This window comes from Typopeltis vanoorti, chromosome 24 (genome assembly GCF_054136105.1).
Source record: "Typopeltis vanoorti isolate ZY-2024b chromosome 24, IOZ_Tvanoo_1.0, whole genome shotgun sequence".
Taxonomy (NCBI): Eukaryota; Metazoa; Arthropoda; class Arachnida; order Uropygi; family Thelyphonidae; genus Typopeltis; species Typopeltis vanoorti.
The window spans coordinates 48,379,728-48,393,819 of record NC_143572.1 but is presented as its reverse complement, the minus strand read 5'-3'; the positions used below and the strand labels follow the sequence as shown (position 1 = coordinate 48,393,819).

The 14,092-nt window shown below is 34.1% G+C and overlaps 1 protein-coding gene across 1 annotated transcript in view; it reads left to right on the top strand.

Annotated features, from left to right (window-relative positions):
• The window catches only part of RasGAP1 (Ras GTPase activating protein 1), a 210,612-nt gene that overhangs the window by 54,938 nt on the left and 141,582 nt on the right, over positions 1 to 14,092 (top strand). The window contains exons 4-5 of the mRNA XM_090414179.1: positions 3,926 to 4,008; positions 13,124 to 13,280. Coding sequence (XP_090270305.1) covers positions 3,926 to 4,008; positions 13,124 to 13,280 — 240 coding nt within the window. The remainder of the gene's footprint in view (positions 1 to 3,925; positions 4,009 to 13,123; positions 13,281 to 14,092) is intronic.

Genomic DNA, 14,092 nt, shown 5'->3' with positions numbered 1-14,092 from the left:
TTTTAGAGCTGTTAAATAAACTTCTGCTGTAACAGTCTGACAGTTTTTGAAGTACTTGTAAGGATTACACCATCCACATCCCAAAAGACAATGGCAAGAACCTTCCCTGCAAACTTTTGGGTTCAGAACTTCTTTGGCCATGGAGAACCTTTGTGTTTTCACTACATCGATTGTTGTTTGGTCTCTGGATCATAATGATGAAGCCATGTTTCATCAACAGTCACAATATGAAACAAAAAATGACTCCAAATCCCATGAGATGACAGCACACTTTTTCTCTCTTTTGGTTGGCATTCAAGCATTTGGGGACTCACTTCACTGAGAGCTTCTTTTCCCCTCCTGACATCCAGATGTTGGTGATAATGATCCAACTCATTCCCTATCTATCATCAAGGATCATGGCATGCACTGCATCAATATTTTCAGGTGAAATCACTGTGGAAGATCTTCCTGACCTAGGGCATCTGTTGTCTCAGAATACCCAGTTTTAAACTTGGCCATCCATCTAGCAACTGTTGAATATGCAAGGGCACAGTCTCCTTAAGTCTCACACAAAGTTTGGTGAATGTGAGTTGTGGACTTTTCTTGCAGCACGAAAAACTTGATGATGGCCCATACCTCTCTGCCTTCAAAACCTCTGACATGTCTTCTTATATAACTTCTTATCAAATATTGCATATATGTGCATTTGTACACAGATTTGCTCACGTCAAAGTTTAACTTTTATTTCCATGCTTCTGTTCTTTTAAAATCGTTCTGTAAAGAACTTCGGTCACCAGAAAAATTCCAGACAAGGTTTACGAATTAGGTAATCCATATATCTGCAGATATAGGATATACCATAAGCCCAACATTCTTCTCCATTCCATAGTAGATGCTACTGATTTCCCTTTAAACTAGTCAAGCAGTTATCTAAATTTTTATCCCCCTACTTACTTGCTGCATTTCATCTTTATAAAAAATTCTGCTCATTTTAGATCTTTAATCCAAAATTCAGTTTTAGATAATAATAATATCATGGTGAGCTTTGATGCTACCTCTTTAATTACCATTATCCCCTTTTCTGACACTTTTAACTTTACTGAAAAAGTTTTCCCTTCTTAACATCATTGATCTCTTTAATTTTGCTATCCATACCGATCACTTCACTTGGAATGACACTGTATATAGAGGATATAGTACTGGGTTCTCTCCTCTAGCCAATTTCTATATGGAGCATTTTGAAAAACATGCCCTTGATACTGCCTTTCTCAAACCTTCTGTCTGGTTAAGATATATTGATGATGTATTCTCTGTTTAGCTGCATATACTATTCGCACTACGAATAGTACCTAGGGATACTAGAAAATTTGTTTGTTAAGACTGCGCCACCAGTATCTTTTAATTGGCATAAAACTCAGTAATATGGCCGGTTAATTTCTCTCTCTCTCTGTCTCTCTTTCTCTAACAAATTCCTTCAGTAAAATTTTACACAAACAGTCATGGTCTAATTACACTTAACTACATGCTTCTGCTGTCTTGCTTGGTTTACATTTATTTAGGAACAGTGCATTGTAATTAGAAAGATCAGGCGGCACTCTGTTGACATATAAACAAAACACATTTATATACACTAGTATGAAAAGTACATGAATCAAACGATAGGGAGGTTGCCTTCTCTTACCTATCTATTAAATCTTTATCATAAAGATATAACTCTTTAGCACAAATACTTATTTACTTTCTGCTTACAAAATCAACTTATTAAAATTCTAATCCACTTGCAAAGAGCTTAGCCAACTATGTTAAGTTATTTCACAAATTTCATACCGATTTCTAACATGCCAAATGACTCTTATAGACACATCTTATTACTATTAAGTTAATTCTTATCAGTCCATCTATAACATATCTCCTAGGTTGTAAAAGGGAATGCATAACAAAAGATGGAACAAACTTACAGAGGCTCTGTGTCTCACACTCATCCAAAGGTCTTGTACTAAAGTCTCTATGCTTTTCTTTTCATCTCAGGCCTTAGGCTTCCATCTGAAGAGTCTTGCTTCAGGGTCTTTTCGTTGGGATAGTAGCAGGCTTTGGACTGCAATTTTTCGGTACTTGAATAGCTCAGGCAAGAGGTTTCAGCATGCGGGCAAATTTTTCGGCGCCTGAAGATCGCTCTGCAGCTATTGGCTTTGGTTGACCTCCTGTGGCAGAACAACATCCGACCGACACTGCCTCGGGTATTTACATTGGCAATTCTTTCGTCATTCCGATCAGCTTCTTCTCTAGCATGGCTCGCCATAATGTCCTGTCCTCTGGATCCTACTCCTGGAATTTTTGCCTCTCTGCCGATGATTTCTGTTGATCCTCAATCCCCTTTTATTCCACCATCTTCGGGGCCTTGCGCGAAAGGTTGAGACCCCGAAGAATTCGGAGCAACTCTTTGATCTTCTGTTTTGCCTGACCCATTCTTTCTTCTCCTGGTATACTACACAAATCCAATTAGATGGACACCGGAACACTTGTGAATTTTGCTTCCCTTTTCAGAGTGACCTTGATGGTGGGCATACACAGAGCTTGCAAACAATGGTTTCAAAAGCACTGTTAAACAATAATATATAGGTTGGAGTGACATAGCATTTTCTTTTATTTCTTGCAAACTTTACCCTTTCTTTGTTTACTTTGTTTTTGCCAGGTTAAATTTATTATACAATAAAATATTATTTTTATAAAATGTTATCTTTATATTACAATCCTTTTAGATACGACCTCTGTAAAAATTGATGTAATGCGCTGTAAAATTTCAAGCTACATTGAATTTTACACATACATGCACAAACTTTCCCATCATCATCCTTAACATTATGGTATTATTAAAATCCTTTTCATCAGAGCCTCCAACCTCTGTTCTAACCAGGCCTCTCTCACACAGCTGAACTATCCTTTATTTTCTTGACTTCCTGTGTAATGGCTACAATGCCTAAAAGATTAACAAATTAGTTGTTCCTTCTATCTTTGGCTAGGTGTTTATGGCCAATCAGGCCTTGCTGTCTATGCTTTGGATACTTTCCACCAAAACAGATGTGAAAAAAAAACACCTACTTATGCTTCACTGTAGAAAATACAAACTTAATGGACTTTTATTAAAATCATCAGAAGATTTAAAAAAACCAGCCTAATCTAAATAAATGTGGTTTTGTTAAACTTCTCAAAATTTGGGAAACATTAATTCTTAGGCCTCCTGGTCAACAGCATTCATTGGCCACCCACCAGAGAACTTAATCTTCTAGTTTAACTTTTTTTACTTTTTTGTGTGTTATTACAATTTTCATATCATATCCTTGATATTATCTCTTTGAGAGATGAAATATAGAAATGATTAAACTTGTGTTTAATTATTTTTCTGTGCTGTATTCATTCCATTTATATTTCTCATTTGTGTAAGACTATCTGCCATGTATACTTTGTATACTACCTTGTATTCTACCATGTATATTTTGAGGATATGCATTTCAGAAATGGTTATGATGGTGATTTAGAATACTGTTCCAACATTTGGTGTAATCTGCATGAAACCTATCATGGGCATGGACATTTTGTGAATGTTCTTAGGTGAAAGATGAATTTCATCACCTATTCTAAGACTGCCATTCTGTTTAGTAGAGGTCTGAAGCGGCTTGAAAAAGTACTGGTATGTTTGGTCTCTAGAAGCACTTTATTATTATTATTATTATTTCATAGGTATTTTCCTAGAATTTATTATTCAAGTGAAATATCAAAGTTTCTTTTCTCGTTTTATGACTTCTCTGTATGGTACTGCAAGTTCTTAAATCATTTCTCGTGTGAAAATATTAAAAAAAAAAAACTATATACTTTTTCTAATAGTCAAATTTATTAAATTGATTTTATTATTACTGTTATTAGAATAATTATGTATTATTTTTAGGGTAAAGTTCACATCGAAGTGAGATTTGACCAGTTTCTGAAGGCTACAAGTACTGGATGTCACTCACATAGGCTTCTTGTCAGGTAACACTTGATCATATGTTTATTAAATTGCTTTTGTCATTTCAAAATACAGGAAATACAATAAACATTTGGCATCTAGATGCTTTTCCCATTTGGTGTTTGCTGTTGAAAAAAAGTACTTGTTACTTTACTATCCTGCCTTTTATACTTCTCATGTATGTGATCATATATTTTCTCCATAACTTAAAAGAAGTTACTTTGTCACATTTCTTGCCTAATTTCATATTTCACTTGTACTTTATTCACTTGACTCTTGGTATACAGTTATACATTGCTCATGTTAGGCACATTTTAACCAATTTCTTCTCAGAACTTATTTTCCATCTAACTCATCACGCCATATTATTGATGTTAGCTGATTATAGAGATTCTCATAATTAATTACCTCTTTAGTGCCTGAAATGAGTAGATAGGACATTCGAGTACAATGTGATTGATAGTCTGGATCCCGCTTCCGCATTCACAGTTTGGAGTATCAGACCAGTTCCATTTATGCAAGAGATGTTTATGTCTCCCATGTCCTGTCCTGTTCTGATCTGATTTAAAGTGGTCTATACATGTCTAAGGAGATCGAAGCCTTCCAGACGAGTTGTTGGATTTGAAATGGGAATTTGAAGATTGGAGGTATGTTGAAGCCAATACTCTCCCCATGACTTGCATAGGTCGAAGTTCTGGTTGTTCATTTGTATCGCACTCCTCCAGGCAGGGTGTCTGGATTGCAATCTTTGTGAGGTATGGAAGGAAATGTCTTACTGGATAGGCAAGGAACTGTTTCCAATTATTTTTGTCCATAATTTGCTTAAGGCTTGTGTCCTGCGAAGCGAAGTAGGGACTATATTATTGAGCGTGGGAGCTAGTGGCCGGGAGCAGATCTTAGAGCACCAGAGATTATCCTCATAGTTTGATTCAGCTGGACATTTACTGAAGAAGCATGTGCACTGTTTAGCCACACAGGAGCACAACACTCTGCTGTAGAATAGACCAAAGACAGTGCGGTAATGCGCTGCGATATTTTCTAGATGATATTTAAATGGCAAACTTCTGTCTAGGATAACTCCTGGATATTTTGAATGATTGTTAAATTTCACCTGTTTATTTCTGAAGTAACCTTTGGGATATACGGTAATCCCTTGATTAGTGCGTCATTTTTTTTCGATAACCAAATTCGATTAGTGCACCTATATACATCTTAAAAATAAATGTTACAGATTTAAAAATTTTTCTATCTATGCATTTTTATGGCTAACTATTTTAAAAAATCACTCACCAGAATGAAATAATTTAGTTACCAATTTAAAACATTTTACAAAGTTATTTTTAATGGCATACTACATTACTTCCATATACACTATGTATACTATGTTCCAAATTTTAACCGCCAAAATTGATGTCGTCTGCTATAGTACGCCCACAGATTTGAGTCCCTTCAACACTTCTGCGCTATGTTATTTATGTAATAATAAATAACATAGCGTAGAATAATAATGGGATGAGTTATTTATGTAATAATAAATAACTCATCCCACGTCGGAAAATGAACTTCTCTTTTATGATCATTCCATCTTCTGGGATCTGGTTAATCAATCCATCTTCTGGGATGAGTTATTTATTATTACACGTCGGAAAATTAACTTCTCTTTTATGATCATTGTAGTTTTTAAAGTGGTAACTATTTTGCTTGTATAACAGTTGGGAAATTTTATCTATAAAGCACGTAATTTTGCGTGTTAGCGACCAATTCGTACGTCTTTCATTTCTTTCTCCCCTTCAATGATAACGTCCAAGAGTTAATTAAATCTCATTCTGAAGAATTGAGTGATTCCGAACTGCTAAATTTAGATGCACAGTGGGAAGATCCTGAAGAACATGAAGAAAATTTAACCACTAATAGTCAATCAAAAGAGATTTCACAGAAACAATTTGAAAATATTTTTCATACAATCAAAGTTTTTAAGCAGCAGTGCTTAGATGCTGACCCTGATGAAGAGAGAAGCAGTAAAATTTGCAGAAGAGTAGAAGTGGCAATAAGGTCATACCGTCGGTTATATGAAAAAAAAAGAAACAAAATGGCCGCCAAACTACGTTAGCTCAATTCTTTGTTAAGAAGTAGAATAATAAAATTTATATTCTGAATATGTTGTATTGTCTTTCAGCTTCATGGTTTTCCTTTAACTAGGCCGTGAGACATACTCTAACTCTTTTATAAAAATAATTAAGGGTCAAAAAAGAAATCGGGAACGAATTATACTTTTTCCCATAGGTTATTATATTCGATTAATGCGCCTGTTTTAAAGAACGCGTTAGGTGCACTAATCAAGGGATTGCTTTAGTTAACCTGGATATTACTTAAATGAAAGGATGCAATTTCAGTTTTGTTCAGGTTGGGCTGTAATCGCCATTGTCGAAGGTATTTATCTAGTACAGCCAGATCTTCAGTTAAGATGTTCTCAGCTTTTTGGAATGTAGAATGCTGAGTTGCAATGGCAATATTGCCAGCATACATGAATCTTTGTGATGTTGTCACTGGGACATCTCTAATATATAAGTTAAAAAGCAATTAGCTGACCCCTGTGGTAGGTCATTTTTAATCTTAAAGAATTTAATCCCCGATGATTGGAGTAGAGCTTTCATAGTACCCATATATCAAAAGGGAAATAAAACTGAATGTGAGAATTACAGAGGTATTCCCTACTGAGTGTTCCTGGTAAGATTTATGCAAGTATACTTCAGAAACGGTTGAGAAGAATTGTGGGAGAAAAGCTTGATGAAGAACAAGCTGGATTCAGACCAAATAGAGGCTGCCAGGATCAGATCTTCACTTTATGACAAATAGTCAAGATATAATGAGAATATAACAAAGATCTGTATTTAAGTTTTGTAGATCTGGAAAAGACATATGAAAAGGTGCCAAGAGAGAAGCTATTCAATACGCTACAGTTATATGGCGTCAATGGAGCATTATATCAAGCAATACTTAGTCTTTATTTGAGTTGTAAGTCAGCAGTTAGAATTGAAGGAAGTACAGGAAGATGGTTTAATGTTAAATCTGGTGTGAGACAAGGATGTACATTGTCCCCTCTGTTATTCATTATCTATATGGATCACATTATGAAAGAAAGTGGTATTAAACATGATATCAGAATTGGAAATGTTAATGTCAACTCTGCTTTATGCAGACAATGTTATACTTCTAAATAAATCCGCTACGAGTCTGCAAGATTCCCTGACTAAACTGAATAACTGTTGTAATAGATATGGTATGGAGGTCAGCAATAAAAAGACAAAGACAATGAAAATAGGTAGAATCATTGAAAATGTCAACTGTGTTGTGAATAGAGAACCTGTGTAACAAGTAAAACATTTCAGCTACTTAGGCACGATTTTTAGTGAAGATGGTAAATTAAATATGGAAATAGACAACAGAATCAACAAAGCTGGTATGGTAGTGAGTTAATTGAATAAATTCATATGGAATAAGAGAGAAATTTGTCAGAACACTAAATTAGCTGTATACAAGACAGTGTTCAAACCAGTTTTAACTTATGGGTCAGAAGTAAAACACATGACCAAAGACTAGAGACAGCAGCTATGAGAGTCCTGAGAAAGATTAGATGAACAGATGGCATCAATGGGAATATCATTTTAAAAATGAGGATATTAGGAAAGAACTTGACATTGTCAGCATCCATGAATGTATTAGCAGAGCTAATCTCAGGTGGTATGGTCACTTAAACAGAATGGGGGAGGAAAGATTAGCAAAACAAGTGTTTTCTGCCAGGTTGGCAGGAAAATGACCCAGAGGAAGACCAAGATATAGATGGATTGATATGGTATAAAGTGCCTTAGATGATAGAAATATAAGATCTGATAATGTTGGCGTCTTGACAAGTAACAGACTGATTTGGAAGAAAATTGTAGACAGGAAATTAGTAATGATGCAAATTTTTCTTGTAGTACTATCATATCCTGTACACCTTGAGGGTACATGGCAGGAATTTAATGATGATGAAGAATTTACTTTTGGATTCATTGAGAGCTACTTGTATCCATCTGTCTGCTAGTATTAGATTAAGTACTTAATCAAATACTTTTGGTGATGGGATATTTTATAAGAATTTTAAAATGAGGCCCTCTCTCCACACTGTCTAATAGGCAGCAGAGAGGTCCACGAATACCATTATTGTTTTTCAAAGCCGTTCTCTATGAAGGTTGTGAAAGCCAGTACTTGATCACAACAACTTCTGTCAGGTTTGAAGCCTGCCTGTTCCTGAGGAGTTCTATTATGTATACTTGGAGAAATTCTGTTGTATGTCATTCTTTCGAGAAGTTTCAGACAGATGCTTAGCAACGCAATAGGATGGTAGTTAAAAGCAATTGTGGGGTCTTTGTCAGGTTTTAGGGGAGATTATTTTCCAAGCTGGAATAGCAACAGTGAAAGATTGTATAAAGAATTCTCTGTGAATTCTTTATACTAAAATTATGAAATTAAAAGATTCCCAGTCAGTTTTGAGAAAGTTCCACCTAGGTTTTAATACTCTTCTTATGATTGGAATATTTAGGCCTACTTTATAGATTATAGGTTGATGTTGGCTATTTGTAAAATTGTCTAATACTTTCCTACAGATAGGGATGTGGCCACCATTATCGTCCACAGTACTGAAACACAAATCATGGTTATATCCTCTTTCCCATCTAGAGGAGAGAAAGCTCGGTTTATCTTTGGCATCAAAGATCAGATAGAGGGGTTCTGATTTTCCATCCAGTTCACTAGTAAGGTGCCATCATCCTCTTTATATCCCCAGAGGAAGTGATAACTATTAAAATCTCTCAAGATTATGCTTAGATTCATTTTAGAAATCATGGTTTTTACAACTGTGTTATAAATAACTCTTTTAATTTCCCGACGTTTCGATCTTCATATTAAGATGATCATCTGGAGTATATGCAAATATACAAGGACAAGCTGAGTTACATTATACACAGTAAGCTAAAGAAACAATGATTTGATCATTGGTTATTCTACTGGCATGAGCTCTAGTGAAAAAAAAAATAATAATAAAATTAAAAAATTAAAAATTACGAATTAATTAATTATTTAGGAAATGCATCAAAAGCTAAATTCTATTTAAGATAACATGAGAAAAACATTCTTTCTTATAGATAGTCTTCTTTCAGTAACAATGATGTCCTAATTTTAACATTACAATTGTTATTTTAGATTTAGGATTCTGGATTATTTACAGTCCTGTTTATAGTTAACTCTTAGAGAGAAAGGTTCCATGGGTAGAATATGTACCTTTCATATGCTTGGGATTTTTAGACCATCATCATTGTTCAGATTGGGGTGTTTGATAAGAATCTCAGGCTTCATTAAATTTGCATTCATACCATGTTTTGGTGTGATGTAAACTGGTGCTTTTCCAGTCAGTTCTATGTAAAGTGTTCAGGGCATGATCAAAAAGGCCAGCCTCACCGTAATTATTATATTTAATGTGTCGTTTATGTTCCTTTTGTCTGATAGGAATTGTGCATCCTGTTTCCCCTATATATGGTATATTACAGGTGCAATAAATACGATATACTCCAGGGTGGGCCAGCGGAGGGAGGGGTCTTTGTTTGAGTTGAGTAAGCTTTTTAATTTTACAGGAGGTTTAAAGGTGACTTTGAGGTTGTATTTTTGTAGTATTCTATTTATTTTATCTAATGTTCCTTTAATGTAAGGAATGGTTATAGTTTTATTGTAGTCTGGTTTATCTTTGTTTTTTATTGAGGTCTTGTAGAGAATTTTGTTAATAGTGTTTTGGCTGTAACCATTTCTTAGAAAAGTGTTGCTGATAACTTTAAATTCGTCTTTCAGTGCATGTTCATTAGAGCAGATCTTCAAAGCCCTGTTTTAGAGACTATTAATGACACCTGGTTTTTGTGTGGTGGTAGGAGTTTATGTGTATATATTGGCCAGTATGTGTCGGTTTCCGGTAAACAGTGAAGTAGTGAAGTGAAGACTGCCAGAAGGAAGATGTGTGACAAATGTATTTAGAAACAGACGTGTGTTCTGTTTTTCAATCTCAGTTGTGAACTGTGTGCATTTGTGTTGTTTGTTTAGGTGGCTAAAGAAAGTGTCTAGTGGCTATGGGACCAGATTACGAAAACATCGTCAACATATCTAAGCCAGACTTTGGGTTTTAAAGGAGAGGAATCTAAAGCATGTTGCTTAAAATGTTCCATATAAAAGTTAGCAATGGGGGTGGGGGGGATAATGGCGAGCCCATGGCTGTGCCTTCTTTGTGTAGGTAGAAAGCGTTTTGCCATACAAAATAACCAGAACGTAATACATGCACAAAGAGCACCATGATATCTGGAGGGAATTTCTTCTGTAAAAGAAGAATTGTGTCATTGATTGGGACATTCGTAAAGAGGGCAGAGACGTCAAAACTGACTAATGAATCATCTTTTTGTAATGTAATGTCTTTGATTATGTTTATGAAGTGTTGTGTGTTTCTGATATAGGAGGGGGAATGATCTACCAACTCCTTGAGTGTTGCCGCTAATTTCTTGGCTAGGTGATAATTCGAGCTATCTATACCTTTGACTATTGGCCGGAGCAGTATGTTTTGTTTGTGTATCTTTGGTAGACCATAAATTCTTGGGGAATGAGCATAGTGCAGAAGTAGTTTTTTGACTGTATCTTCAGGCCATGTAGTAATTGATTTAAGTAGTTTCTCTGTTTTCTTTTTTATTCTATTGGTTAGGTCGTAGTTAACACATTGGTATGTACTATTGTCCGAGACCTGTAAAATAATTTTTTTTTCTATTATTTTAAAGGTAATAATACCCACATTACCAATTTTGATACCATAGCTCAATAACTGCATTTATCATATATGAATTATATATTTCCTTAAATATTTCCTTTATAATCATAAATTTTCTACATTCCTTCCACATGATATGATTACTGGTTTTGGAGTTAAATCAAGCACATCATAATCCCAACAGCTTGAAAGTATAGTGGTTAGTCTGCATATTAAGCACTAAATATGCACTGGTCCAAACTTAATAGCAATACTTTAATTAGACTTCCCTTTGTTAGTTAGCAAATACTCTCTTTTCCACTGTTCTGTCAAGCATATCTACATGAGTCACCCATGATTTATTGAGAAAATAGATGAATTCTCCATGTAGGTGACTTAGAAATAGGTATTGTGTGAATATAGTGATGAATATTTTCTGTCTTATTTCAGCTTTCCTTAAAAAGTAATGAAAAGTTACACAAAGATAACTAGATCACATGTGGGAAAAAAATTTCTTGTCCATCTTCAGTCTTCAAAATCACACACATTCTCCTCAATAATTAATAAAAAAAAATAATTTTGCAGCTGAGTTTCTTTCAGTGATTACTTTTAAATGAATATTCTCCATGTAGGTGACTTAAAATTAGATAATGATGAAAGGTTACACAAAGAGAAATAATTATGTGAGAAAAAAGGTTTTTTTTTCTCACAGAATTATTTCTCTAATGTAATGTCTTTGATTATGTTTATGAAGTGTTGTGTGTTTCTGATATAGGAGGGGGAATGATCTACCAACTCCTTGAGTGTTGCCGAAGATGTACAAGAACAAAATTTCTTGTACATCTTCTTGTACATCTTGTACACGTGTGCTCCTCAATAATAACGCAGCCCAGTTTCTTATGGTCACTACTTTTTGTTTCAAATGCATATTATTTGACCCTTTTCATCATCTTTGCTAAAATTTATTCCCCCCCCCCCCCATACATGCATTTACTAAGGCAAGTGATCTGAAGTCTTAGCTTCTTTATACAAGTTGCCCCAGTTCTGAAAATAGTTCAGGTGCAAACTTGTTTGCTTACACTTGGATAAAAGGATTAAACCAAGTATATAATTTCTTGGTATTATCTTTAATTTATAATGCCTGCATGCATGTGTTTTTGCCTTTCACACTCTTAGCCAGTCACTCTGAATTTTTGATCTTTAAATGTAGATTTTTTTCCCACACTATGTCAAAACCATTATGATGAACACATTTCCTTATCGAAAAAAACTGCTGAAAGTTTCTGAAGTTTCATGGCATTATTTCTAGTCTAATCGAAATGCAGTTTTTAAAATAATGTACTTTATTTATTTTAATCGGTTATTTATCATTAGTCTTAATTAGGAGCACTGAAAAGTATAAATCTTGAGAAGCTATGCAAAGTCATTAGAACACTCAAATATATGTAAAAAGATATGTTTGGCATCTGTCAGAGAAGTCTTTAATTTGATTTAGAGAATGCAATTTAATATGCAGATTCCCCCCCCCCCCCCCCAATATAGGAGGACATGGATAACGATTTTAGTGTCCTGTCCTGCTGATTGTTCAGATAATAATTGAAAAATGTCTGCATGTTTCAACTCATTATCACTTGTTCAAGAAAGAGATCCAAGTTTTTAAATATACTTTTAACAGGCAGGACCAAATTGATTGGTTTTAAGTAAGAGCAGCAGATGTTTATCCTCACAGTTTTTCCTTGTAGTTCTGATTTTTTGAAAGTTAACAAAATAACTTGCATCAGATTTTTCCACATGCTGATGTGGAAAAATCAACCGTATATTATTCTTCAGAGTTACAGAATAGGAAGAGATTTTTTTTTTTTTGTTTGTTTTTCTTAATTCTTTTCACTGAAAAAATTTTTTGAAATATGTTAAACTGACAAAATCGATAGTTTGTTTATGTCCTTATAATTGAATTTAAATAAAATGTACTAAAAATACAAATCTGCTTATTTAAAATTCTTTATCTTGTAATTTCTCTCCTAGACTTTTGTTTTGTGACTTTCATTTTTAGATATTTGTAAGTAGATGATTTTTTGTTGCCCCATTATTGGAAACCTAAAGAATGACGTTATTAAAAAAGAAAATCTTTTCTCAAACAAACAAAACAAAAAAAAATCTTTGAATCATGAAGAATGTTGTGAATTGAGGATCAGTTATCATCTTTTATAAAATTTAGTGCCTACTGCTTTTTTGAGTTGCTTATGTATAATTGGAGTTGTTAATGTCATCATTAATGTTATTCAAATTGTTATAGATTTTTAAAAAATTGACTTCTTTTTCAGGGTAATTGAGTGCAATGATCTCACAATAATTAATGGGGCTTGTGATCCATATGCCTTGGTCACACTGTGGCATCCAAATAGAACAGAAATCATGAAAAAAACAAGAGTTCGGAAGAAAACTATCTGTCCTCAGTTTGATGAAGTCTTCTTTTTTGATGTAAGTCTATTAAAATTTTTTATTGATAATTTGTAACACCTGATATCGTATTCTAATACATAGGATTTAAAACTGAAATCACAACTGTGTGTGTGCATGTGCATATTATTGTTATTGCTAAATTTTATTTCTATGAAGCTAGAAATAAAATTTTGTTAACTTAGAGAATTGATACTGTGCTTCTTTTGCATCATCAAATTCATACTTTGATTAGTAGAACAATCAGATCAATAAATGAAGAGCAATTGTAAGGTTCATTTTATTTGTCTGTAATTACTAACAAACTTGACTTTCTTCGAGAAAATAAATAATTTATTTAACTTACTAATAATTTGCTGGATTTCTGACTAACATTTTCAGAGCACAAATTACAATTCTTGGTAAGCACATGTCACTCAAACAGACTGTAGTAGAAACAATTTAAATTGTAACTATATGGAACTAATATTCCAACAAGTTGACCTCCAGGACCCAGATGAAAGCAAAGTTAATTCAGAAAAGTCAGGCTAAATCTATTGCTGTTATTTGTATTTTTAAATAAAAATAGTCCAGAATGGGATTGCTTAAGGGTCAAGGCTAGATAACTGAGAGAAGACCTCCACATAATCTTTAAGAATTGTAGAGAAATGACAAGGGATTCTGACCTACTGTCCAGTTCTCACCTTCACATGGTATGCTTCATTAGTAAGTATTCACTGGATACTGAACAAATGAGGATGGATTGGCAATTTGGTACTTAGCCAACCAACCAGCTGTGTTGGCTTAAACCAAAAAAAAAAATATGATGGTACAACACAGGGAAATATCATGCT